Source organism: Triturus cristatus, chromosome 4_2, assembly GCF_964204655.1.
Source record: "Triturus cristatus chromosome 4_2, aTriCri1.1, whole genome shotgun sequence".
NCBI classification, from domain to species: Eukaryota; Metazoa; Chordata; class Amphibia; order Caudata; family Salamandridae; genus Triturus; species Triturus cristatus.
This window is the reverse complement of record NC_140586.1, coordinates 126,655,645-126,683,584: the sequence shown is the minus strand read 5'-3', so window position 1 is coordinate 126,683,584 and position 27,940 is coordinate 126,655,645. Positions and strand designations below refer to the sequence as shown.

Genomic DNA, 27,940 nt, shown 5'->3' with positions numbered 1-27,940 from the left:
ACATGTAGGGTACACATAGGGTCCTAGAGCATGGACATTATGTGTGTCGACAGAACTAAATCTCCAACTTTTTCTATTGAGAGGAATGGATTGGGCGGGAAAGTTTGCGAATATCCACAGACATGTATGTTTGTTGGTGTGCACAAACACTCAAGCCATTCTGGTCCAGGAACACCCACTACCCACCCCACGTTCTGCAAGTGCATAGATTAACTCACACAAAACACTTTGTATGAGAGACAAGCCTTTTATGAGCCTATCACCAATTTTTGTGAACCTTGTGTCTTCTAAAATTGGTTTTACAATTGTAAAAAGTGCATTTAAAGTGTAAGCTAAATATACATGCACAATTAGCTCTGTCAAATATGCCCATAGTATTGAATGCTTGGACACGTGTGTGCTAAAAAGGAGCACATATGTAGATGTGCGAGCTTGTAAATAAGATTTGACAAGATAAAAATGCTTATGTTTCAAATGGGTGCCTTTATTCTGATTAATCTAAATCGATTAACATAAAACATAATAGTGCTGTGATTTGCAGAGCTTTTCAGCTAGTAGTTTCATCGCAGGCTCATAAAGAGATGTAAGATGGTTCCTGGTTATGAAACATTCAATTCTCCCACTCCAAGGAAGAAGAAGGGTCTAATTTCTTCACTGCAGCCATTGGGCATGGGCAAGTTGCTGACGACTTCATTATTGCTTTCATCGTAAAAAAGTACCTGCTTCTGGTCACAATCTAAAAGTGACCCAACTACGTCAGGGGTATCTCCCATTGCCCGTGGATAAGCAAAGATTCCTTCATCTGTGGACAAGACAAGTGGGCCTTTTCTGGCCAGGGATCTAGCCGCGAACCCTACAAGGAAGCCTCCATCCCCGCTTGCTTTGAAGAAGTGTTTCCCACTGGTGTACCCAGTAGCACCCAGGACGCAGGGATCAGAGTCAAATCGTTCTGTTTTGTTGTCAAGGTCCTGCTTGCTGCTTCCAAAGCTCACTCTCTTCAAGTCATCCGACAGGTAAAGAACAGGATGCGCTGTATTCGGATCCAGTGTCACATTCTCTGAGGGGGAAAGGAATTACGTACAAAGGAGATACAAAGATAAAACTAGAGTTAAAACAGAGAAATTGGAATGTGATGAGAAAAAGCAAAAACTTTCATAGAATAACAACTTTGTAGCACTTTTGTATGTTTAACTACTTAGTGAGCAATACTTAACATTTGTGTTTGAAAAAATGATAGCAGTGACATGTGGAGTTTAGAGAAAAGTGCATATATTTAATATCTTTATTAGTCACTCCCTCATACATTGGATTCTCGAAGAACTTCAAGCATTAGATTGGCTTTCTATGGAGCATCATTTTGGGCAGTTGGTAGTGTGTGGAGAGGTCACTGGTAATATTACAAATTTTCCAAAGACGCACTCACTTCTCTTGATGATGAAATAATACTAACTTCACAGAGGTTCTTGTGATTCCAGAGGAGATAGCACACTTGGAAATACATCTTGCCTGAGTGCGCTACCTCCTCAGAAATCACACCAAATCATTTTTGGTTCTGCAAAGCTGTAGTCTAAGAAAATTGGAATCCTATTACATATTGATGTTGGACACACATCGTCCAAGAGGACTGAATGATGAAATACCTGTACATATACACAGAAATTAGTTTCTTCCTTGTATGCTTGTGCCTGCAAGCAATCTTTTTAAGATTAATGGTGATAAACTTTTATTCACACGTTTTTCTTCCTCTGGAACGGTTGTATGTGATTTCAAAGACAAACTATTTAATGGAAAACCATTACTGAGTAACCATTTCACCTAAACTGTTTATGGAAATTTTCAGAATGAATGCCATTCACCATTTCATAGAAACCATCTCATAGAATGCCTTTTTCTTCGAAATTGGATTTTACATTCTTATTTTTAAGGTGTAAATACAATGGCTGCACTCGTTCGTGCCCCTAGACTCCAGCTATCCCTGAACCATAAAACCCATCACTACTTCTAAACTCCACCCACTTCTGAACCCTAAAACCCTCTTTTTACTCCTAATCCCCAACCATCTCTGATTGCTTAAAACCCCTTCCCACACTCAAGCTCCACCTATCCCTGAACCCTAAAAACCCCTTTCTACAACTAATCTCCACCCATCCTCGAATCCTTAAAACCCCTCTAACTCCACCGAATCCTGAACCCTATAAACACTTCACCACTCTAACTTCTACCCATCTCAACCTTAAAACCCACACCAGCCCTAGATTCTGCTCATCCATGAGCCCTAAAACACCTCAACACCCCTGCACTCCACCCAACTGCGAGCCCTAAAAACTCCTAACACCCCTAAACCCCACTCATCCATGAACCCTAAAATCCCCTCCTCACTCCTTAACTCCACCCAGCCCTGATACTTAAAAAGACATCATCAACCCTAAACTCCACCCATCCCCTGAACCCTAAAAAACCCTTTCTATATCTAAACTGCACCCATCCCTGAATCCCTAAAATACCTCTGTACCCTAAACTCTACCTAATCTTACCCTAAGAACTCTTCACCAGCCTTAACCTCTACCCATCGCTGAAACTCATAAGCACTCACAAGCCCTACACTCACCCATTTCTGAACACTTGCGGTGCCTGAATTTCACCCAGTCTTGACACCTAAAAACCCTTGACCACTCCTAAATGTTAGCCATCACTGAACACAAAAACCCCTCACTACTGCTAAACTCCACCTAAGTTTGATGTATTTTGGATTTTTCCTTGAAATTATCTTTCCTTCAAAATGTTTCCTTTAATTTTCGATTTCTTTGTATTCCTTAAAATTGTCTTTCCATGAAATTGATTTTCCATGAATTGGCTTCCTCCAATATGGTTACTCAGTTTTCGTTTTTCCATTAATTCACATATATCACTACGGAACAAGAATCATGGGACTTAAAGGAAACTTTATATGAAATGGAGAATGAGATATATCGACATATTCCCAATCGGTAGTCATTTTCACCAATTGAACCACTGCCATACTATCTTCCCTTTTCCCAAACTTGTGCCCCAGCTGGATTTCTAAAAAAAAAGATCAATATAAACCAAGACATAACAAGACATCAAAGACATACAGAAAACCATAAATGTTAAAGTGATACTGCTGTGTGAGTGTGCACTTTTATATACATTTGATTATGTTAATTTGCATTATAGGTCTTAATATATACAAACAAAGTTCGGGTCCATGTATTGGACAGAATAAAGTGCTATGCCTAGATTTTAAGCCTCAATGTGAGTTTGTAGGCTTTCTTTATGAGCAAGCTAGCAGGATGTACTCAAATGTTTTTCTGGTCAGACTGAATCCCTTGTAGAGGATTTTCCCATTCACTTTAGTGTTTGCAGTGGCTGGAGTCTGACTGCAGGATGATCCTGTGTAAGATCCATTTTGGTGGAATTTAAAAGGTAGAAGGACTGAAGCTTTCATGTTGCATAATAGCACTAGCAGGAGTATTGGTTTCAGTCATGTGATGCAAACTGCAGGACCCAATGCATAAGCCCCTATTTTCTCCATAAGCTACTGAAGGCAGAAAATGGTGGAGCAGCATGCAGGTGCACAGAAGATTTATGATGACTCTTCTCTTCAAATGTTATAATCTAGTAAATAATGTTGCAAGGGAACTAGAGATGTTAGACTATTTGGTTAGGAATGTGCAATGAACACTGTGGTGGGATTTAGCTTTCACTCATTTTATTTTTGATTAGAGGTAATCCTTATTATATTGCTAATTTTACTCATATAATTTTCACCAGACTACCTCATTACATATTATAATAATTATAAATTATTCAAACATTATAATATACCACTGTTAGTGTGTGTGCTGATTGTGGGGGATTCATCTGTAATTCCCTGTAGAAGCAAAATATTCTCTGATTGGTTTGTCTGATTTCAATAACCCTTGTTACATATGACAATAAATCAGTAGGAGGCATGTGACACATCTGTCAATTTTCCTGTCCTCCACAAAGGTTACTGTTTCTTTTAGGGCTTCAGGAAATCTACCATGTGTGACCCCCAAATAACTGGGGTGCTCACAACATGTCTCCCAATGTACTCCCACACACTTAGATTTCAGACCTTGCAACCCCCCCCCCAAAAAAAAATTGATTAAACACTAACTGAATTGGAGTTGTTTGAAGGCATTTTGCATCTTCAGACATAGGAAAGGTCTCCACTTGAACACCTAGCTACTAGTTTCATTGCAGGTTCCCAAAGAGATGTAAGAGTGTTCCTCTTAATGAAACATCCAATTTTCCCACTCCAAGGAAGAAGAAGGGTCTCCTTTCTACACTGCAACCATTAGGCTTATAAGTTTGGCGCTTATCAGTTGCAAAATGCAGTCACCCACATTGGAAGTACCTATTTAGGTACTGACTGATAAATTAGAAATTCCCAAATATATGCACCGCGCTCTTTCTGCACATTTATAAGAATGAGAATTCCCATTATGGCAGAAAAAAAAGTAGTGGGAGAAGATCAAGAAGATATGACTGAAGTATTCTATTCTTGGATTGAGATGGAAGTTTGTAGTCAGCAGGGTTATCCACCAACAATACTCCTAAAGATCGTTTTTGGAATATTGGTATTAACATACATTGAACCCATAGTAATGGACGTGGGGGAAGGGCAATGTAAGCGGCAAAAGGAGGAAAAGAGCCTCTATACTGGTTCTACCCATAACTCTAGCATTGAATAAATAGTTTGAGTAAGGCATACTAGCTTTAAAAGACTTACATTTATAATTCTTAAGAAGAATTTAAAACTATCATCCTAGGAATGTTATTTTTCAGATTCTAAACGGCTTCTATGCCAACACATGGTCCATGACACGTGTATTAAATGTATTGCTTCATTAAAGCAAGGCATATTATGTTCATCTCTTTAAGTGTCAGTTGGGGTTATTTCAAACGCATACCCTAATGCACTTGTAATAATATGGATAAGATACCCATCACATTTGCGATGAAGTACCCATCAGTCAAACTCCAAATAAGCCTTTAATCTAGATCAATGGCCAGCTCACCATAGTGTCAAAGTGCAAGGCTTTACCAATTGTGAAGAAGAGCATGTCTGAAAGCACATGAAGTGATGTTGGCAGGTGGTAATCAGGCCAGCAGTATGGCACAACCCTTTTGAAATTTGAAAAATCTTCTAGGTTATCATTCCTTGTCCAGAGTCTTTAAGGGGCTGAGGTTTAACTGTGAGAAGACGTCAGAATCAATGATATTGCTAAATACAGGTTTTATCTCCTCCTCATAAAAAGTCCTCTGTATTGTAAGGTGAAGCTCTAACTAAACAAAATAAAGTTTGCCAAGAAATTAAGAAACACTGGGCCTGGAATGTGACCTTTCGGGAACAAGCATTGCATTCGTGTCTTGACCCTAAATGTGAAATATTTGGCTTCTGATTTGGGCTGAAGCAAGGAATGTTTCTTGGCATTTTGTGTATTTAAAAAAATATATAATGTTGATCCAATGATAAGAAGGATGGTGTTGTGAAACAGCCCAAAACATACATTAAGAATACATTAACTGAAGAGTACTGCTCTGGGATTTATGACAGTACTCTCCACATTGGAGGTGTAGATGCAATGAAGAATGAGAGATAATGTTTGGACACAGTGTAGCAACAGGGAAAGTTGCAATGATTATTAGATGAACAGTGATAATGTTGATAATAACAACAATAAAAATACTACAAATAAGAATAGTGCTACTAACATTTACAGTTAGTATTATTACTAATATTAGCAATGACTATAATAAGTTACAAACAATAATAGTAATACAATCATACTAATCATAAAAAAAGTAATAGTGATGAAAAATCTGTTTAATAATGTACTGAGACTTGTTTGCATTGGTAATTAAAATGAATTGGTTATGTACTTGGTTATTTGTAAGATTTAATATTAATTATTTTGTTAATCTGAGTCAACGTCTAGAGGTATTGCTTTTAGACATCAACCTTACCTTGATACTGATGGACATTTTCTGAAAACAAATAAAGACAATGCAATATATTACTGGAAGGCAGTTGTAATAGAACATCTAAGAATTTCATTATGAAAATAAGATTTTTGAATCCCAATTGCTCTCTGTAACACATCCATCTTGCTTTCACTTGCAGTAAGATGATACAATTGCTCAAAGCAATGCAAGATTCATAAATCCCCTACAGACAGTGTTCAATTCCAGTTGGACTTAATTTAAAAGGCATTCCCATCTCCTAGGCCAGTGGGTTGACACTGGAGTTGTTCCCTATCAGGAAAGAATAGCCATTCAACTACTACTGCAGTGCTATTGAACCACCAGTGTCATACAGAGGTGAAACTTCACTGATGAGTAACTCATTTTGGCAGCTCCGCAGAAGAATATTATCATTGCTACGCGAGTGAAGAGCAATCCATGAACAGAGATACCATCAATTCCTTTCCTTGGGAATTGGTTCCCATATTAAATGTTGGAACAGTAGAGCTGGAAGACGTACCAAGGGCATCATTTCCAACCATTGCTGTGGCCCATTGCATATTATAGTTATTACCTCATCCCAATAATGTTTAATGATTTCTAGTGATGAGCCTGAAACTGAGTCAAGAGAAACTACCTGAACTTCATTTGATTCTTTTTATTTGTATTAAGTCATTGGAATTGACTGCTCAGTTCTATATTCTCATGATTACTGAACCTCTTTCTTCCAATTAATTCCTTTTCTTTCTTGTAATTCATTCACATCAAATGTATACCTTACTAACATTTCTCCTCACATCCTTCGCCTTCAGAAACTCAGCATATTAAGCCAAATCTTTACTTCGTCCATAAGTTAAGGCCTGAGTCCCTTCACATATTGTCAAGCTCTAGTAAATAATTTACTGGTAGCAAAATAAATCAACTAATACATCTGTTTTTGTGGAATCATAATATCTCATTGATATCATTGTAATTATGAACACAACACAATACTGCATTCCTCCTTCTACAAGAAACAATTCAGCCCATGCAGATGGAAGCCAGAGTGAGGTAAGAGTTCTACATCAGTGTTCTCACAGGGTTGCCTCAAAATCCTTACCTACAACAACGAAGGAAGTATCTGGAAAAGAAACCATAAGATAGTTTAATTTAATCTATCTGTAACAAATATTGCTTATTTTTCAAGTAAATTACCATGTTCTGGTTATTTAGCAATCTAGTGCGTCTAGCAGCATTAATCAACTACAATCCAGTGGCAACATCAAATACAACTATTTCACACAAATGTGGAATGCACCACCAACACCAAAAAATGATGATGTCCATCCACTGTCCTTTTTGTAGAAACAAATTCTTTATTCTTCACGTTCAGTAAAATGACAGCCAAACGGCCGATGCGTTTCGTCCATCCAGTGTGGACTTCATCGGGGCTTCGCCAGTCAGTTTAGATCTTATAGCATAGTAGATCTAAAAGATGTTCAATTCATATAATCAAGAAAAAATGTTCCCTCCTGAATCCAGGGACGGTTGAGAATATAAGGCTCCTGTGCCGAAATCAATGCGAAAGCAAGACTGGTCAAGTCAAGTCAGCATCCTCTTCGATAGTAATTACTATCCAAAAGAACTAGCCAAATAATACAATTTAGCCATGATTCATGGCTCAGGTTTTTGTCAGATCTCTATTTTTTCCTCAGAAGCCACCGAACTGCTGCATTAATTGTAAGTTTGTGGATAATGGGCTAATTGACCTATATAGAACTGGAAGACGGATAATCATAATCCAAGTGCAATTGAAGTTTCAAGAAAATTTAGAACCTCAGTTCTTTTAACTCTTTCTTCTGTACATACTTTACCCCCCTGGGACTCCTGAATCAATATTATCCATGTCATAGCTTTTTATAAAGCTACAGGAAAATAAATTTCTCAAACAATCAGCATTTTCAAAATGGGAAAATGTATTAATGCCTCTTACCCCATTACAGCCTTACCAGTGCACACTCTAAAATACAGCTCACTTCTCAGCGTGAAAACGGGCACATAAAATGCAGCAATCAATCTGTGATCCTCTGCAGATACTGTAAATCCAAAGTAAGCAGTAACTGGTCTCCAACTCCAAACAATCATTGGCAGGCCTGGCGGAGGCCACAGTCTTTTGAGTTCTCCAACACTTTTTGTTTTTAATTTTGTAAAATGTTATTTTTGAGAGAGCTGCAGAGCAATCTTTGATATAAAATTAACATTGGTTAAAAGCATTTATTTTTGTTTCTAAGGGGCAGAAGAAAATGTGAATGAAGCAATTGATGAAATCATTCATTATCCATGCAGGAAGGCAAATATCCTTAAATGCAAACATCTCATCATCCACACATTGTCGATGTTGCATTCATTTACGCACCCATCCACAACAGTTCACACACAAATTCACCCATAAAAGAAGCACTACTTCCAGTTATAATCCAGAAGCACTGACATTGCTGCTAGTCTGTGGGACTGCTTCTGTCCATGTGTGATTGGTAGTTTGTGAGTGCAGTCAGTGTTAGACTGCTAGTGTGTGTCAGCGCTATTGGAAATGTAAGACTGCTATTAAGGGGTATAAGTGTCTCCAGTAGTTTCTGCCAATTGATGTGTGAAGGGTGTGAGACTTCTGTCAGCGTCAAACTGTTAATCTGAAGAATGTGAGAGCATTGTTGTTAGTACGATATTCTTGCTCTGTGAGGGGTGTAAGAGAGTTGTTGGTAGTGTGGGACTGTTACTGTGTGAGGGGTGTATGCATTTTCATTAGTTTGGAACTGTTAGTCTGTGAGTGGTGTGTGAGTGCAATGGGTAGTATGCGATGAGGAGGAGGGTGTAAGACTGGTGTCAGTGGCGTAACGAAACTTGAGGGGGGGGGGCCTGCAACATACAAGGTGGGCTCCCCCTCCAGACTCAGGCCAGGATATTGTGCTGAAGGGGCCCCTTGGAGCTCGAAGGCCCCCCCGCACCACAGGGTCTGGGGTGGCCTTTGTTATGCCACTGACTGGTGTTGGTCGTGTCGTACTACTACTTTGAAGGCTGTCAGCGCTGTCAAAAAGTGGTTGCTAGTCTGGGATGGTGTAAGAGTAGTTCTGGGGGGTGACTGCGAATCTGCGGCAGATGTGAGGTGGTGTTTGGAGTGAGACTTCTAATATGTTAGGTGTATGAGTACTATCAGTAATGCATGAATGTTCACTCGGGAGCACTGACCTCCAAATGGTAAAAAAAACACCTGTCTCCTGGTCAGAAGACAGCAGATACATCCGTAATGCATCCAACAACGGAGATGATTCGGCTCCTTCCTTTCCGAGCTACGGATGCAAATGAGCTCATTCAGGGACTTAGCTTAGTCAGGGAGATTCGTGGGGGGGGGGCTGTGATTCATAAATGTCCAGATGAAAAAACAGTATGCAGAAGGGTGGAGGGATGACCATGAGGAACAAGTTCAATGCTAATTTGCAGTAGGTGGGCCCCTGTCTAAATTCCTGATAAAAAGTAAAAATAAAATAACAGCTTAAAAGCTTTTAGTCATACGAGGACCAACAAAAGCGTGGGAGATCTAACTCAGGCCCCCCAGACCCAACTCTCAATCCAAGAATGCATTTTTTTTTGGGGGGGGGATGGTGTCACCCTAAATACCCCCATGCAGCTACGCCCCTGAGATCATTGTTCACTTAGAGAAGCCATTATAAGAATTAAGCAGTGATTCTTGTAATATCTCTCCATGTGATGTAGAGGTTGTGCTCTGTTTGATCCGACATTGCTTAGAAAGTCACCTTGCTGACCTGAAACTCCATTTCCCCCTTCCTCATGGACAATTTTCTACGAAAGGCAAGAAACAGAAAGTGCTCCTCTCTGCAGGCATGCACTCCTCGTTTAAGTAAAATAACAGGAAAGAACACAGTTCATCACACTGCTGACAGACGAGGAGACGCGACGACCAGAAATAATCTGGTGGCCACCATGGTAAATATATCCAAGACAAGGGTCGGACTGGGACAGAAAATAGGCCCTGCCACCAAAATAAAAGTGGCCCCATCAGTGAATTGAAAGGGTTAAATGAAAGTGGCCCATGTTTGCAAATTGGGGCAGTTTCGAACTTGTAGACACGCTGTGTCTTTTGCAAGGTATGGAAGACTGCATGGATATGGGCTTGCTGCAGGCAATGTTTATTTTAATATCAGGGAAGATCAACATTAAAAGCACCCCCAGCAGACCCTGAAAGAGGCCCACAATCAACCAAAAAGTTGCCCCACACACTGAACCATCGGACCAGCCCATCAGACAGTGCCTTATTTGCCCTGTATTGAGTTTCAATGGGGCAGCCTACAAGAAACTACACGACCTGGGTCAATAATTCAGTACAACATATAAGTGGTCGTGGTAGCAATTACTTTGAGAGAACAACCACAGTTAGAAAAGCGCAATCCACACTGTATGATTATTAAATGCCTTAATCAAATTTAATAATATCTCCAATGAGGCATTTAATGTTAATGTTAAGGGGAATTTATTGAGCGCACTGTCACCATAGGTTTCCTGGCGCTGATAGACTACCAAGGCAGAGCAGGAGAAACTTAACGGGGATGTGAAAAGAGCAGAGTTTTCAGAAATTTCCTGAAAGGCAGAAGACAAGACTCAGTCTTAAGGGAAAGTGGGAGAGAATTCCACAGCTTAGGCGCCAGGTGGGAGAAGCTGCGTCCACCTAACCTAGAAAATTTGACGCGGGGGGTAACCAGAAGCTGGAGATGAGTGGACCTCAGGGTACGAGAGGGACAGTAAGAAGTAACCAAGGACTTCACGAAAGCCGGAGAGGAACCAGTCTGGGCTTTGAAAACCAGGCAGCAGATCTTGAAGGCTATTCTTTCACTGATAGGCAGCCAGTGTAATTGATGGAGCAAAGGTCTAGCCGACTGCCATCTTGGAATCTTGAAGGCGAGTCTAGCGGCCTGGTTTTGAATAAGCTGTAGCCTGGACAGCAAGGATTTTGGGAGGCCAAGGTAAAGGGAATTGGAGAAATCCAGACGGGACATCACCAGTGCTATTATGACCTGTAGTAAGGCTTCCGAGGTCAAGAGGTGGGCAACTTTCCGTATTCTGTAGAGCTGAAACATACAAGTGGAGGTTACGGCGCTCACCTGGGCCTTGAGACTGAGCTCAGAGTCGATAATGACCCCCAGACACTTTACACGGTCAGCTGGGAGAGGCGAAGGGCCGAGCTCAGAGGGCCAGAACTGAGGGCCCCAGAGGGAGGCGCTCCTCCCAGGAAGAAGGAGCTCAGTTTTCCCAGGATTAAGCTTTAGTTGGTTTTGATTCATCCAATGCTGGATGTGTATCATGACTGCCTGGAAGTTAATAATAGCATCAGGGGAGGTAAGGGGGAAAACAATTTGTAAGTCATCCGCGTAGTTGAACACGGTGACGTCCCACTTACCCAGAGAATGGATAAGGGGTTAGAGATACAGATTAAAAAGGAGAGGAGACAGAGAAGAACCTTGGGGGACACCGCAAGGTGACGGAACGCTGGTGGCTCTGAAAGGGCCCAGTTTGACAGCTTGAGATCTTCCCTCAAGGAAAGACCTGACACAGGTCAGAGCGACCCCACGGATTCCAGCTGACTCGACACGGTGGAGTAAGATGGCATGATCCACCGTGTCGAATGCTGCCGACAAATCCAGGAGGACCAATGCCTGGGGGGAGCCTCTGTCAGCATTGCTTCTGAGGTTGTCCATCACGGCAAGGATGACCGTCTCGGTGGAGTGGAGAGGTCTAAAGCCGGCTTCATTTGATTCTAGAAAGTTGGATTCCTCAATGAATTGCGAGAGGCAGATGGTGACATGTGCCTCCAAGATCTTAGACAGGTAGGGCAGGAGGGAAATAGGCCGATAGTTTGCGAGGACCTCAGGGTCCGCGCCAGGCTTTTTCAACAGAGGCACTAGGATAGCCTCCTTGAATAACCTGGGAACTATTCCGGAGCTGAGGGAGGCATTAAGTAGGGGTAAAACACTATGCGGAAGAATGCGACAGATCTCGCGGAACACAGTAGGGGGGCAGCAGTCCTTGGGGGAGCCGGATTTCACGCGCGTGGCCAATTCGGCTAAGGAGTCGGGATCAAGAGTCGGAAAACAGGTCAAGGTAGAAGTGTTAATAGAGGGGGCTGCGACAATAGCCGTCGAGGGAGAATAAGGAATAGAATTTTTGATTGCCGAGATCTTATCAATGAAAAAAGAATTCAAGGCATTGCATGACTCAGCAGAGGGGGCCTGGTTGGGGAGTGTCCTGGCATCAGATGTCAATTCAGCCAGAACCTTGAATATCTCTTTAGATTTATTAGGGGCAGTTAGTATTCTCTTAGAGAAAAAAGCAGCCTTGGTGGTGGTAATGGCTTTTTTATATTCATTACGTGCAAGGACGTACATCTCCCTGTCGACGCTCAGATAATTGCGTCTCCACCTACGCTCCGCTTGACGTAGCTCGAGTTGTTGAGATTTCAGAGCTGAATTGAACCATTTATAAGAATTACTGTGTCGGGAGCGGGGAAACCGAGAGAGGGGGGCAAATTGGTCGCTAGCCATTGTAAGCCAGTTGGTAATATTGGCATCCAGAGCATTAATATCTAAGCTGTCACTGGAGGGAGGTTGAGTCTCAGCAAGAAATGAAAGAAAATGTGATTTAAATTCAAAGCATTTTATATTTTGGCAACACAGTTGCTCCAGTACGTTGCGATGCAAAAGTACAGTGCTCTTAGTGATTAAAGAGGAAGGAGAAGTGGGTAGGAAGTGGTGGATGAGTGAGAGAAGGACAAGGAAAGGGTGTTGTGACATATATACATCATTTGTACATAGTGTAGGACCTTTCCGTCCTAACATAGGTCAATAGTTCCTGGATAAACACATAAATCTAATATACATGCGTATTACATAATTTTGTTTTTATAGTCTGTGTAGAAGTAGAGCAGTCTACGTTTCGACCGCTGTCATGGAGGGTAAATTAGTCCTCACGTTGGGGTCTTCATCAGGACAAGGTAATTGCGAGCACCTGCGAATAATCAAAAGTGTGTGTGTGAGAAAAGAGCAGTGAGTAGAGGGATTGGCGCTAAAGGAATCGGTAGGGTAACTATTACCTACTTTTAAACTCAGGAGTATGACTGTGCTGTATGTTCAGGGAGGCTGGTTGCTTATATGCAGAAATGTAGCTGAAGTCAAAGGGAAAAAGAGAGTATAGTCACTGCTCCCAGATTATTGTGTTTATTAAAACAAATCGGGGGAAGACGTACAGTCTAGCACTTACTTAAGGAGAGAGAATTCAGGGAATAAGTCACACGAAGTACAGGATTTAATCCACTAGAAATCTAGAACACGGAGGAAAATACAACATGCGAGCATCAGACAGGTGAAAACCGAATGCCTAGATCCAAGAGAAATCTCACACATAGTGAAAAGACATCGCAAAACCGCTCACGCTTAGGCACCATGATGCATAGGATAGTGGATGGACAGCCGTCGTTATGTGTTGAGGCTGTTGAGCGCGGTTTGATAACAACAAGATGGAGTAAAAACACTTATGACCAAATCAGCAAGAAAGTTCAACAATGATTGGCAAAGTCAAAGTAACTACCCGGCAATGCGTACCACCGAATTTGTATAGTCAAATGTGTGTTAAAATCATCCAATGATGAACTTCCAAATACCTTTATGAATACTAATGCAAAGAACCTCACAGCAATGTACAATGTCTCTCCAGTGCGCAGTGATGCAGTTACAGGCAGGCACCAGAGGGTGCCTCACATTCAGCTCTGTCGCCAAGCCCAACAAATAATTACAAAAAAATGTATCATGAATCCAAAGGTCTTTATAATATTGGAAAGACAGATGTGTGCTTTTGGATAAAAAAGAAAGTGAACAGTCACACTAGTTCATGAGTCCCTGGCAGAATAGGGGATGTTGTGTGTGTGTGAGTATGTGTGTGTGTGCTCCTTGTGAAAGGGCAACATGTGGTCACCCACAGAGCAGATAGCCAGTGCCTGAAGCGAAGATGATGGTGAGGTGAAAGTTCTGTGCATGATACTGTAACCCCTTGGATCTTGTGTGACTCACCATCCTGATAAAGTGAATGTTACCTGAATGTAAGCAGTGGAAGGGTACAACTGATCCATTCAAAAACACTGTATTGTATTGTAATTTCATTTATATAGCACTTGCTACCCCTGATGAGGTGTTGAAGTGCTTTTTCATATGAGATATCCAAGGATATCCCACAGTTGATGCAGGGAACAACATCCCCAAGTAATTAATTACCCTATAGACCTTCTCTTCACTCTAGAAGAGGTGAACTGTGCAAATAAGGCAAGTAAGGGAGGGAAAGCACCCCGCCCTGACGGAGTCCCCGTAGATCTTTATAAATCCAAAATGCCTCTTTTAACTCAGGTAATTGCAGAATTTTGTTCGTCTGGCTTTATTACGACCTGGCCAGAATCAACACTGGTACCAATATTTAAGAAAGGTGACCACCAGAGCCCTGCGTGTTATCGCCAAAATCCCTGTTGGATTCCTTGGTCAAGGTGGTGGGGCGCATCATACTAAATAGACTCCAAGACTGGGCTGAAGATGATAATATTTTATCTGAGTTACAATTTGGCTTTCGGCAGGGCCTAGCTGCAGTAGAGCAGGTTCTACATTTAATAATCATACTGGTGAAGTATACATTGGCCCAACAGGACAGGCTATACCTGGCATTCATAGACTTAATTAACTGCAAACCTTGACTGCGTAGTGCATGACAAATTATGAAAGACACTAGTTGATATGGGCGTGGAAGCTCCACTTGTACACTTCTTGAGGCAGCTCTCTTGCGATGCGAAGGCAAGAGTTAGCTATGGGGCTAGGAGTGAATGCAGGGCATTGTTCAATATACAGGGCTGCAACTTGGCACCCTTTTTATTTACACTGTACACTAACGGATTGGGCCAAGCCTTATTAGATCAGTGCCAGCACCTGCCGCAAATCGATAACCGCCCTATACCCGCCCTTCTGTAAATGCACAATGTCGTACTGATGTCCCGAACACAACAGGGGCTCCCAAGGGTACTGACAAGTTTTACTATATTTATGCATAATCTGGGCCTTAGAGTGAGCACCTCAAAAGCTTTTATTATGAGGGCGGGGAGAGGTAGCACAAATGCAGAGACATATACATTGACAACAAAAAGGTTAATTTTACTAAGACATACCTTTATTTAGGTATTCTCTTTGACCAGAAGGGGACATGGTCCTAGGCAGTTAAAGCTAGGAAACAATTATTTTTGAAAGCCACTGCCGCACTAGATAACTTTGCAAGAAAATTTGAAGAAGACACCCCCGCAGAGTTGCTACACATTTACCAGGCAAATGTGTTACGATTGCCATGTACAGTGCAGGTGTTTATGGAGCATCTCTCAGACAAGTGATGGGAGGATATAAGGCGACTCGATGAACGTTGAACTCAGTGAACACCAAGGCATCTTTCAGCTAAACTGCCACTTCATTTTCTTTACTATGTAACTCTATTCATTTTACCTCTGTATCAGTACCAATTAAGTAAATTAGTATTACATTAAATTATACCAACTAATTAAAATGACTGTTCAAGTAGAACTGAGTGACTAACTATCCTAACATTTTAACCATAGTAACATAAGCACACTAACTCTGCAACTCTCTGTACCCTTACTAACTATATAGATTTTAAATTATAGTAACTACCATACTACTCAACTAATTCATCTCAGTAACAATACTAATTACATAATCTTAAGTATAACATGTAATTATCAGAAAATACCTAAATTGACTGTGTAACTCTACATTGACCCTGAAACTATACTAACGCTGCAACCATAGCAACTGTGTATTTATGCAAACTCTAAGACTGCTCTTCAACTCTGCGACTGTACTAACTACATACCTTTATGAACTATATAGATCATCCAAAAGGCGCAGGTCCTGGGGGGTCCTAGGAACTACACAACATGGCGCCGCCAATGTTGGTTTTGTTCTTATATTACACAGTAAAATCTGAGTAGTTCAGTCGTGCTTTCTCAGACAGCCCTACTCACATTTTTCAGAGACGTCTGAAGTGGGAAGGATAATCCGCCTCAGCTCAGCAGGTACACCCTGTGTATTGGCTGAAGGTTTAGACAAGCTTGTAAGTATTAAAGGTTTCCATATTGTGCTAAACCCTACCTCTTAAACCTTTTCTTTCTTCTCCTTTCAAAAATGACTGAATCTGCGAGTAGCAGTGGAAGCACTGAAGGAGAAGAATTTGCTAACGCTCTAAACATCACAGAGAACTGCAGACAGGCAGTAACTCTGAAATTGGTAGAACATGGCGTACCTGTAACAGGTGGCCATGTTACTTTTGTGATTGAGGCACACGAGGTGTTCCGATCAGAGGTATTCTATTCCTGGGTGAAATTCCCTCCTGCAGATCCACAGACACATTTGTTCCACGAATACATTGAAATGATCCACTGGAAGAATACATCCCATACGAGGACATTGAAGTCCCGTTAACTTACCAGCAAATAAAAACTGGACGGTCAGAACAAAAGACTGAAGATTGACCAAAGGAAAACACATCACAATTCAGATTTCATTATCAAACAGGAAGAGCAACCTAGAGCAAAGACTCAATTCAAAAACTAGAAAGTAGCTGGCTTAAACATCAGAAATGCCCAGGTTACTGAGGACTCAGCTTCTGAACGGGAAATGGGCTCTGACGATGCTAGACAGCGCGGCAGAAGTAACAATAGCTTGCCAGAACCTGAAGGAATTTCTGGTGACAGCAGTATTGAATGAATACATCAAGGTAGAAACACCTGATACAAGAGTGAGTGTCCCACACTGTCTACAAGAAATTATTCTCCAAATAGAGGGGGACATCTCAAGAAAAATTAAAGGTCTCTTGGAAAAATTTGACATTTGGATATGACATCCTGTTAGCTGAAAGCGATTGGCCAAGAATTTGTAATGGATTGCCCAAAGGGTGAAAGCATCATTGTGCCTGCCTTCTCCGACCTCGTTCCTGTTTCCTTAATACACTCATATGCGCTGGAGGTGGCGCAAACGCTAGCTCCGGCATTATACTGCAACCATGTAGGGTGGGACGTGGAGTTCAAACATCATAAAAACTACTCCAACTTCACAGAGACAGTACCCTATTACCAATGAGGCTTAGAAACAGGTCAAAGAAATCTTAGACCAACTTAAATACCAAGGTGTGATTGAAACTTGCACCTCGCCAATGAACAACCCTTTGTTTCCCATCATGAAACCTGACAGCACATATCGTTTGGTTTTAGATTACAGACATTTGAACACATACACAAAAACATTTGCAGTTCAGAACTCACATAGTGCCGCATTAATGAATAACATTGTGTGGAAGCAATACAAAACAACATTAGATATCTCGAAAGGATTCTTCTGCCAAAATATAGCTCCTGAAAGCAGATATTTGACAGGATTTTCTGCCCTTGCCACTCAGCGTCAATTTTGTTGTCTGCCCCAAGGCTATAAGAACAGCTGTTCTCAGCAAGAGTGTCAAAGCTATTACAAACTTGCGATGAGGAGGCAGTGTCCTATGTAGATGATATTTATCTAACGGACGATGAATTACTTGAATACTTGTGCAGGATGAACATCATAATTGTTGGTTTTGCCAATTTGGGCTACAAATTTAACTTCAAAAAATCGAAAATTGCCCATCTCAGGGTCCTATTTTTGGGATGTGAGCCGTCAAGTGAAGGGAAAAGCCTGCCCACCAATTTTTTTAGAAAAATACTCGCTAATGCAGCCTGCAAAGACTCTGAAGGGTTTACAATCCATTTTAGGATTTATACATTTCGGCAGAACATACATTCAAGACTAAGCAAAAAAGTCAAACCTATCTACGATCTAATCAGACCAGATTTCTCAGCGAACAAGTGGACTCAAACACATACAGACACTCTACGTTTAGTTCAAGCCTACATGATAGCTTCAAAACACTTGCAGACACGAGTAAATGTCCGCAACCTGGTAATATGTGTCATCCCCAGGTTATCAGGGTATACGTACATCGCGTTCAATGATGGAGAGACAGTTCCAATTGGGTACAAATCGCATTTGTACATGAATGCTGAAAATAGATGTGCAGCTACAGAAGAAATACTGATGGCAGTACAGACTGCTGTAGGGAGAGAAAGAGCATTAGCACAGGGGAAACGCATCATCGTTGTAACCCTGATACTGACTTTAGAAGCGGTAAACCAAGCCAGCATGCCAAATGCAACTGCATTGCATTCACTTTGGATACAATGGGACAATTCTCTCACTGCAACAGATGTAGAATATAGATATGATCCTACACTGAGAACACAAGCATTTCTGCAGTACGAACAAGAATACCCTCCATCGAAAGAAATCTTGCCTCTAGATCAGTATGAATACATCATTTACACTGACGGTTCTGCTCAACCTGCCATTGTAAGTAAACAGCAATATAGCGCTGCGTGTGTTATAGTGAAAGGTCTATGCAGGATGGTAAGTTCCATCCCAGCAATACGACTACGCAATCTCTGGGAGATTGTACAGCGCAGCTGGCAGAACTAAAAGCCCTGATACTAGCACTACAGTATACAGATCGGGAATTTCCCACACTGATTGTGTGCGATTCATTTTACTGTGTGCCATCTTACAATTAATATCTTCACTACTAGGGACAGAATGGGTTTAAAGATACCACAGGTGGCACGATAAAGCATAAATTGTTATGGTAACAAGAGGCAAATCTGAAAGCATTCCTGCCACGGGCTCAAGTTATTCACACCTTAAGTCATCAGCGTGTTGGCATCCACATTGAAAGGAATTCACTGGCTGAGGAAACCGCCAAGGCGACAGTACGAACTTCTGCCATTGCTGCAATCACCTGTTCACACACAAGAATAGACGGAGATATACTAGTAGCTATCAATGCCACAAAGAACGGCTCTGCTGTCCTGCCAAAAGACTTTCCACTCAAGTACTCCCACAAGTTCGATGTGCAAAACACACCGTATGCTCAAATTCCAGGAGTGGGGGATTAAAGTAATACCAAACAAAGATCGCAGGTTAGGTTTAATTCTTGCTACACACAAGGGTCTGGGCTCGGAACCTGCAGGAGTCACTGCAACAATTTCATTATTGAAGCAGCGCTACTGGTGGTAGGGGCTGACAAAACAAACAAAGGACTATGTCCTGAAGAGTGATATTTACCAGCAGAGGAAGGGTTCCACCATCCACAGGCCATCACAAACACCATTACTGATTTCAGACAGACCTCTGCCATGTGTCTATTTTGACCACTACAACCCCTTAAATTCAGACGGGGCTTACAAGTACATCTTGGTAGCAGTGAATTCATGCGCTAGATTTCTATGGGTTTGACCCTACCGCTCGGCTGATGCTCGAACTGTTATAAAGGATTTGCGAGTCTTCATCGGGACATACGCAATTGGCATGTTACATTCTGACCGTGGCCCTGAGTTTAGCTCTCGGGCCTACAAGGAAGACTTGGAAAGTATGGGCGTGGCCTTGCGGTACTCCTCCCCCTACCATCCAGAGGAAAATTAGGTGGTGGAGAGGAAAAACCGGGACCTAAAGCAATCCTTAACAACTAGGGTATTAGGTGCGGGTGGTAGTTGGGTTAATCACCTATACGGGGTCCAGAGGGCACTCAATATGCCAAGAAAATCCTTGGGAGGTCGTACCCCTTATGAAATCCTGTTAGAGACAAGAATGTGGGTACCTGATCTCGATTGTGCTAGCACAGTGGCGGATGCAAAACCATTTGAACAGAAGGACCGTTTGGCTGTTTTACAGGAACTCAATGAATTCCGGGCGTTACAAAGCAACATACACATCAAACGCACCACCACTGGAGAAGTGAAACCAGTTCTGGCAGACCTGCCTGGGTCCTGCAGATTAGGGACTTAGTCAGGGAAAATATTGTGTACAGAAGAGAGTTTCGGGCCATCTTACAGAGCACCTGTACCTGTCCTGGTGGTTGTGGGAACAAGAACAGTACTTCTTCTGCCTCTTGCCGGCAAAAAAGAGAAAAGATTTGTCTCCATTGATCTAATCAAACCGCATCATGTGGCTGATTCTCAACAGTAGGCCGTGTGGGATCCTGAGTAGCTACAGATCTCCTCTTGCTACTATACAGGAAGTTCAGATGGAAAGACTATTAACCATTCAAGACTCCACTACACAAAGTGAAGGAGTACCAAATAATGGAGCACAAATCGTTTCAGTTGAAATTGAAAAACATCAAGAAGAAACAACAATGAAAGTTGCAATTCGGCCCAACAATGATGTCTACATTAATGTGCCTTCAAACAACACATCTGCCAGTTCTACAAAAAGCTACAGAGCTACAAAAGATAGATTGAACTGTGTTTGGCTACTTCATCAACTTCGATGATTTCTCCTCAGATCCAAGTGAACCTGATCAAACGGCACCCATTTCAAAGTAAGAGAAACTTCTACAATTCTATCTTTTGCTCAAAAAGACTTACTTTGTGTCACCTTGGTTGCACATTTGGTTTGCAATAGGGGTAGTATACCTGTTAATTTGGATTGGCACAGTGACTGGCTTTTTTCAGCTTCTGAACGGACATTATCTCCCAGAACGCTCTACAGTACAATCTGTGAAGCCACATACGTCATCATGTGAACTGATTGGGACATTGAAACTGTAAATACTATGCTTTCAGATTTAGAACAGTCTGCTGCATTTTCTTACAGGGAATTGTATGAAGATACACCCGATTATGATACCATGTTTTGTTACCAGCATTATGGTTATCATTTTTTGCATAGAGCAAGTGTACCATGCACTGCTAACACTTACCATCAATGGGAACATTGCCCAAAACCACCAAAGGGTAGTTCTGCCACATTCGCACAGAAATTTGCATACTTTGCAGGGTTCAATACATCAGACCCAGAATCCTTTTACTACAAACTTGCACAGAATAATGCAACAATGAAGAAGATTATGCTGACTAATACTAGGCTGATATATTCAGCACCTTTTATCTCCCAACTGTCTATGCAGGGTTTCGACTACTGGAGAGACACCATAGACAAAATCTGTCTGGGGGACAAGAGTAGCAGTTTAAGAGAACTGAGGCTTTAGTCAGAGCTTGCCTTATACCATTACAGATGATTTTGGTGAACAGAAAAGTGCAACAGACTACCTGTTACGGGTTTGCAAAAATTAAAGACCTACAAACACCAAACAACTATGCTCCAGAGAGGGACAATTCCCCAAAAAGGAAATAAGATAAGAAGCAAGCAAAGGAGAGTGAATGAAATACTGTCAATCATGAGCAATGGGGCCAACCCAAAGCTCACTCTATGAACTGGAACTGTAAATATTAGTTTTTGTAAAACAGAGAGCTAAAGCTTCATTAAAATAAGGGGCCTGATTTGCCCAAGGTCACTAGTCCAACCTTAAATGGGGTGGCTAGTAGGCATGCCTGTAGCTGCATCAAGTGCACTCCAACACAATAGCATGCAGTCACCAGACAGGACCTGGGTAAAGAGGTCAACGGAGGGTTACCTTTTTGAGGTTACAGAGTGAGGAAACCTATTAACAGCCTCTATAATTTTAAGGCACACTGAATGTGTTTTCAATGAGTATTATCTGTAGTTTGAGAGAGGCCCTTAGGATCAGGAGACCATCAAACTGTGTTAAAGTGTTGCGTTGTAAACACAATGCGTGGTAAAGGCATTGTGCGGTAAAGGCATTGCGTGGTAATGTTTGTGTCATAAGGGAGGTTTCCCGCTTGGGTTTACGTTGCTGGTCAGAAGGATGGGATCTGTTGCCTGATCTACTAGTCCACAGTAGCATGAATGTAATGGATGCTTCCTATCCGAAGAACGTTCTCAAACATCAAGGTAAACTAGACCACACTGACGGGGACTTTCTTAAACGAAGTGTACATCACTGATCAGCCGATCTGTTTCACGTTAATAGATGCAGACACGGATACTTAACCAAGGGTCTAGGTGCTTTTTTACAGTCTTTGTTTATTGTTGTTTTTTGTGTGAATCAATTGAGCATTTTGTGAATTACTTCGACCCCAACACTAATTTGAACAACAAATGCAGGAAAAAACAAACATACACAGCACTTCAACTCCTCGATAGGAATAGTATGCGTTATGTAATGAAATTTCAATCCATACACAAAATGCCATGGTCTGGTCTTAAATGTGATCGACGTACCATTGAGCCAATGACTGAGTGACTCACATGAGTAAGCCAAAGCCTGAAGTGGGTCGACCCAAAAACTTTCACTATGTTATGCGTGCGTCGATATGACAAATTCTAGAAAAACTTTCTTTAGCCAGACCCAAAGAGGAGGTTAATGTCATGTACGTACTATAACAGCAATACAGTAGAGAAGCGTCTGCAAATATTCTTGTAGATGATTTTAATGCTGTAGTAGTAGACCCTGGCATTTGTATTTCTACCTATCAAGCTACTTGTGTCATTTTAACATAGATCGAAGATAGAAAGAAATGGCATTTCCAATTACTATTTTACATAACAGTTTTGAAGAAGGAGACACCTAGGTTTTTTCTAAGCATACCTTGATCTGAGTTGCAATCGTCTGAAAAGAAAGAAAGGACAATATCAGGCATCAGGACACTGACAGTTGAGAGAAAATCAACATCTGTTCGTAACGAGGGTGAGAAGGTGAGAGCTTACCCTCGAGAAACATTTATATTCTTCGCAATGCCTCATCTACCCCAGTCAGGTGCAGAGTTACAAATAACTTGCTCAGTCTGGTTGAGTGCAAGGTAGAAGGGACCTGGATCAAATGCATTTCTTTGGAAATTGTTTTATGGCTTAATTTGCTTTCGATTAACTCATTAGACAAGCTCATCTGTAATTACTGATTTGTATGTTAAAAACTCAGGACTGGAAACATAGTCAATGATGACACTGAGTGTGCTTGTCACCCTCATCTACATTAATGGGATTCTGATCCCAAATCAAGACTCTCCCTCTTGGTGATTCCTGCAATGTGTAAACACAGGGCTTCTGATAAAGTACCAAGGTGACAAAAAATCCCTTAACGTCTGATTACATAGGATTGAATTCCCCTGTTTTATGGAATCCTACTTTACATGGCCTAGTCTTTATTGTGTTTCTATTTTCAACCCTTAATTTTGTTTGGTTTAATCTTTCTTATGTAGTTGTATGTGAATTCACTGAAAAAGAAGGGAATTTCCAGTAAAATGTTACCCTTTCTTTTATGACTGCAAGTTCTCTTGGATCTAATATCTACTGTGAATTGTTCATGTGTGTCTTATATATCACATATGCTTTCCTGGGCATCAATCAGAAACAAACCCTCCAGCATGTTATCCCCTGAGCCCAGATTTCCACTTAATAAAATGTATCTATGTTTTGAAATTCTCCTTATAATTTTTTTAAAGACTTTTCCTTGACACAGACTCCTTAAACAGGTCAACTTGAGTAGCTTAATTTGCCAATCCATGATTATCTGTAGCACGTACTTCATAGTGCTTTATCTTTGTATTTGATGAAGTTTTGTTGATTGTATTCAAAATGTGTTGGTGAATAGCTTTTTGAATAACTTCAGCAATTAAAATTCTTAAAACTGTTGCCAGGATCTTTAATGCATGATCAGAATTGCGTCAGAGTTCTGCAAAAAGTTCTTAAGATGGAGGCCATTATCCATTGCTACGAAATCATCGACCCAAATGAAACTGGGATATTCTGTGTTCTTAATAAAGCTGCATCACATCTATTCACATTTGACAGCTACTAGTATGAAAATTATTCATTTGAAAGGATACCTATAATTCTCCATTTGACAATAGATTATCTATATTTCCCTCGCTGATAAATTCATTTCTCTCAACAGTAACTTTTCTTTGATACAGGTTCGCAATGGTAAATGTGGAAGACTTAGGTCTTTCTAGGAACTTGTTATTTTCAAAGAAAATACATCAGAAACTTTTGTATTTGTTCAGTTTTATTATTTGCTTCCAAAAAATGCCTCAGAGCAGAGATTGCTACCACTTCATGAAAATATGGGATAACACTCTTGATGACTAGGGCAGTAATTTCATATAAAGAAAGTTCTACTAAATTAGAAGCACTTTTTGGTTCAGTAAATATTTTCTTTAAATTTATAGTGACTTCAAAATAGTTTTTAAAATATGCCCTTCTTGAAGTAACAGAGTGTAAGACCAGGCTTTCTTATATATCTGTCTAACTTGGCCTGGAACCTAGTTTCATAAAGGGCACTATGAATTTTCAGGTATCACAATAATTGTGAAAAATGGATATAGGAACTTCGAACTACTGTGGCTCAAACAAAAAATTGTTAAACTCTTCGTAAATTCCAACTAACCTCGGCTATGAGATGTAGAATTTTGAACCCCATTTTCCAGTCTGCTCAGCAACATGCTTAGCGGGCATCATGTGCTGGCAAGACCCTGACACGCGGAATCAGCACACAAAGTATGGTGGATGAACGTCAAGTTGTGGCAGAGGCCACAGAGGATACGTGGACAAACTGGGCAGTGGATGAATAAGATGAATCAGTGGATTTGCTTGTAGCCTGCTGAGACACCACTCTTCATCACAAGACTAATGCAGACACTAATTCAACATTGCAACACAAAGACCTCAGTGCAGAGTGCAAAAGCAACTTTGAAAGTACCAGCCATTCTGAATTTAGTTGATATCTTTCGCTATTTTCTCTATGATAATTCAAACTGTAACAAATTAAGCTTGCATTACAAGTTACATCTCGGCACATTCTCCAACTTTCCTTATTCCACTACATCAACCATTACCTTCACCTTGGTTCTTAGTAGCTGAACAAAAGAATAAAAGTTCATATTCAATGCACTTTCAAATATGTCCTTTGTACCCATCTGACTAGGCAGAGAATTTGCTTGAGAAGATTCCTGGACTATTAAACATATTTAAATGTTTGCAATAAATGCTAATTTCCCAACCAGCAAAACAATATTGCTAAAATACAGTATTTACACTCAATAAAAACATTACAGAAAATGAAATGGAGGCCAGAACAGTTTGCAGATTAACAGACCTAGGGAAGATAACAAAATATAAACCAGCTTTGAAAACTGTAAGCTTAATTAGGCTAAATACTTTTTTTCAAGATGCACTTTCAGGACAGCAAAATACCATGTACTGAGGCAGTGATTGAAGTTAAAGCTGACAAATCAGGATCCAGGACACAGTTTGCAATCAGAAGAATAGTTATTTTACCAGATCTAGAAATGCTGAAGAATCACTTGTGGGTCAAAAGGGTCTTCTACAGGATCAGTTATGGTGGTACAAAGAGAAGGCTGATTGCACACTACGCTGCTGTTTCCAGCATGTTGAAAATAATATCTGATGAACATACTGGTAGTTCCTATCTCTTCTGTGAAACTGAATAGTCTATAGTGACAGGGGTACACAATTTGGAATCTCTTACCCCAAAACAGTTTGCTTGTAATGGGCCTTCCTTCGGTTACCAAAGAATCGGCAACTCCTCCATGGGAGATTCTACTTTGGTAGAGAATCGGCCAGCAAACTAACTTCTGACCTAGGGTTATGATGGCAAGCTTCACTGGAGGAGAACCTTCAAGAGAAGGAATAAGCACATACTCCAGACTCTCTTACCAGCCAACTTTAAGTTAGGTCCTGTTCCATATTTAATGCAATAAGATCAGCAAAAATATAACTTCCCAAGATCGAGCTACTTTTAAAAAACTACTCGGTACTCAGATGTAGTTGCTCCTCCAGTGGCACGGTTATCCACAGCAGTAGCAGTAGCAGTAATAGAGGAGAAAGCAATGGCATCCTGGCACTCCCTGGTGATATACCTTGGAGTGAAATACTATGCAAGAAATGTATGAAACTTCTTGTAAGATTCTTCCTAGTGAGAAATCTACAAACTGTGCATATTTTGACCACTTCTGCTGATCCAGATTACTGAATGGTCACGAAGTTGTCTCATGGCTCAGCATCTTGGCTACTCAAATTGGCCAAAATGTAATCCATCTGTCCTACACCAGCCCACAGATGTTTGGGCCACAAAATCATAATGCAGTGCATTCTGCTTCGAATCTGCTTCACAGGGTGGTCCTCTAAACACATTGGATGTATTCATAGGTAAATTATGGAGTCAAGCCAAGATGCAAGACCGAACACAGCAATTGTAGTAGAATATCGATGAATGTGTGTTTTTCAGACGATGAGTGGTCTAGCTAGGAGCAGTCTTCCACTATATAAGCAATGGCAGGGCCACTCTAATGGCTAACATAGTCACTTTCTAGATTGAAACATTACTTGCCTGGAAAGTTCCTGTATAGGCTACAACACATTGGAACCCAGGACAGTGAAATCTTGACTGAAAATGTTGTGGTGGCCCAATGGTATGGTGTCTCAGAAGACTGCCCTATTGCATTGTGTGTGTTTGTGGTCTAGTCGAGTAGAACCCAATGCTGCAAATAGTATGTGCAGGAGATGACAATCTCCTCTGCGGTTAATTTAGTAATTTTAGGGATTCACCAGAGGGGGGATTGTGTCTGTTGCTTACGGTGGATCATCACCCCTTAACTAACACTATTTTTGACCGTATGTTACAAGGAGTAGTAGTGGTTGGGATGACACTGAAAGTACATCTCGTGTGGAGGCTGCTAAAGGGATGCTGGTGGAGGATCTGAGAGAATGTTTTTTCTGGCTCTACAACATTGCTGGTTCCTCATACAGATTTGGTTCCTTTTACTTCAATATGTCCCAGTATTTTTAGTAGGCATTCATTTACCAATGACAGAACATTTATAATGGTAAATTCTTGCTGTTTGTATTTTGCATTTTGTCATGTTTTCAGAAACAATGCATACCTCCTTTTTTACTTCCACATCCTGCAAGAAAAAGAAAGGACAGAGACAATATCAGAGATAAGGACACAGACAACTGGCTGCAAAAATGAATTGTATTTCAAATGAAAGGGTGAAGAATGGTTGCTCAGTATTCCTCACTTTGAATGTTCCACCTACCTTTATCAACTGTAGCATTGCTGTGGTGTTGCTCAGTTTGGTGAAATATGAATATAGAGAGTGCATATATCAGCATCACGACTTTTACATTATCTGCAATATTCCATTGCAAACTTTTGAAGTATCTGAGCTGCAATGCTTTGTATTTGAGTGACTTCACTAACCTGATCTTGCACCTAACCATATACTTCAAGTCTGATTTCATGAGCTTCCACCAACATAAAATTGAGGCTATCAACGGTCGCTACCCCTGTGTTTCGCTATCTCTGTAAAGGTCTTGAATTGCTTTCTAGTTTTAATCAAACACTTTTTGCATAGTTGTATCATGCTTAAAGACAAAACATATCAAATTGTTTCTGTGAGGTCAGAAAAGCATAAGTTTATGCACCAATCTATTTCTAAGGAAGAGGCAAATGTATTGTTTAAAACAGTTACCCATACTAGTTTTGGGCAATTTCAGCACTATCTTGATCTGGTTACTTCTTAATCAAGCATACATTTGAAGACTTGACTTGATGTGCTTCCAGTACTGTATGAATGAGCTTATTAAAGATCACTATTATTATTTTCAAATGCTTACCCTTGTACAGTTCTTGAATTGTTTACTAGGGACATCTGCTGGACTTTTGATGGAGGATGCTAAGATGGAGTATTTCTTATAGCTCTACTAAATGACTGGTTTATTAAAGAACTTGTTCTTGTTACTTCAAGGTCTGCTTGTATTTCGCCTACATTCACCGAAGACATAACAAATTAAAGTAAATTCCTGCCAAAATTTATTTCAGTTCTAGA

General features: G+C 40.8%; 1 protein-coding gene across 5 annotated transcripts in view; it reads right to left on the bottom strand.

Moving 5' to 3' along the window:
• Window positions 1-463: 463 nt before the first annotated feature.
• The window catches only part of LOC146833145 (ohanin-like), a 189,197-nt gene continuing 161,720 nt past the window's right edge, over window positions 464-27,940 (bottom strand). For 4 of the 5 annotated variants that reach the window (XM_085600774.1, XM_085600775.1, XM_085600776.1 and 1 more), the window contains 5 exons: window positions 26,993-27,013; window positions 22,681-22,701; window positions 7,112-7,132; window positions 6,016-6,036; window positions 464-1,057 (listed from right to left, as the gene is read on the bottom strand). In XM_085600774.1, coding sequence (XP_085456900.1) covers window positions 600-1,057; window positions 6,016-6,036; window positions 7,112-7,132; window positions 22,681-22,701; window positions 26,993-27,013 — 542 coding nt within the window. In that variant the 3' untranslated portion in view covers window positions 464-599. The remainder of the gene's footprint in view (window positions 1,058-6,015; window positions 6,037-7,111; window positions 7,133-22,680; window positions 22,702-26,992; window positions 27,014-27,940) is intronic. The other variant, XM_085600777.1, reaches the window with a different exon arrangement.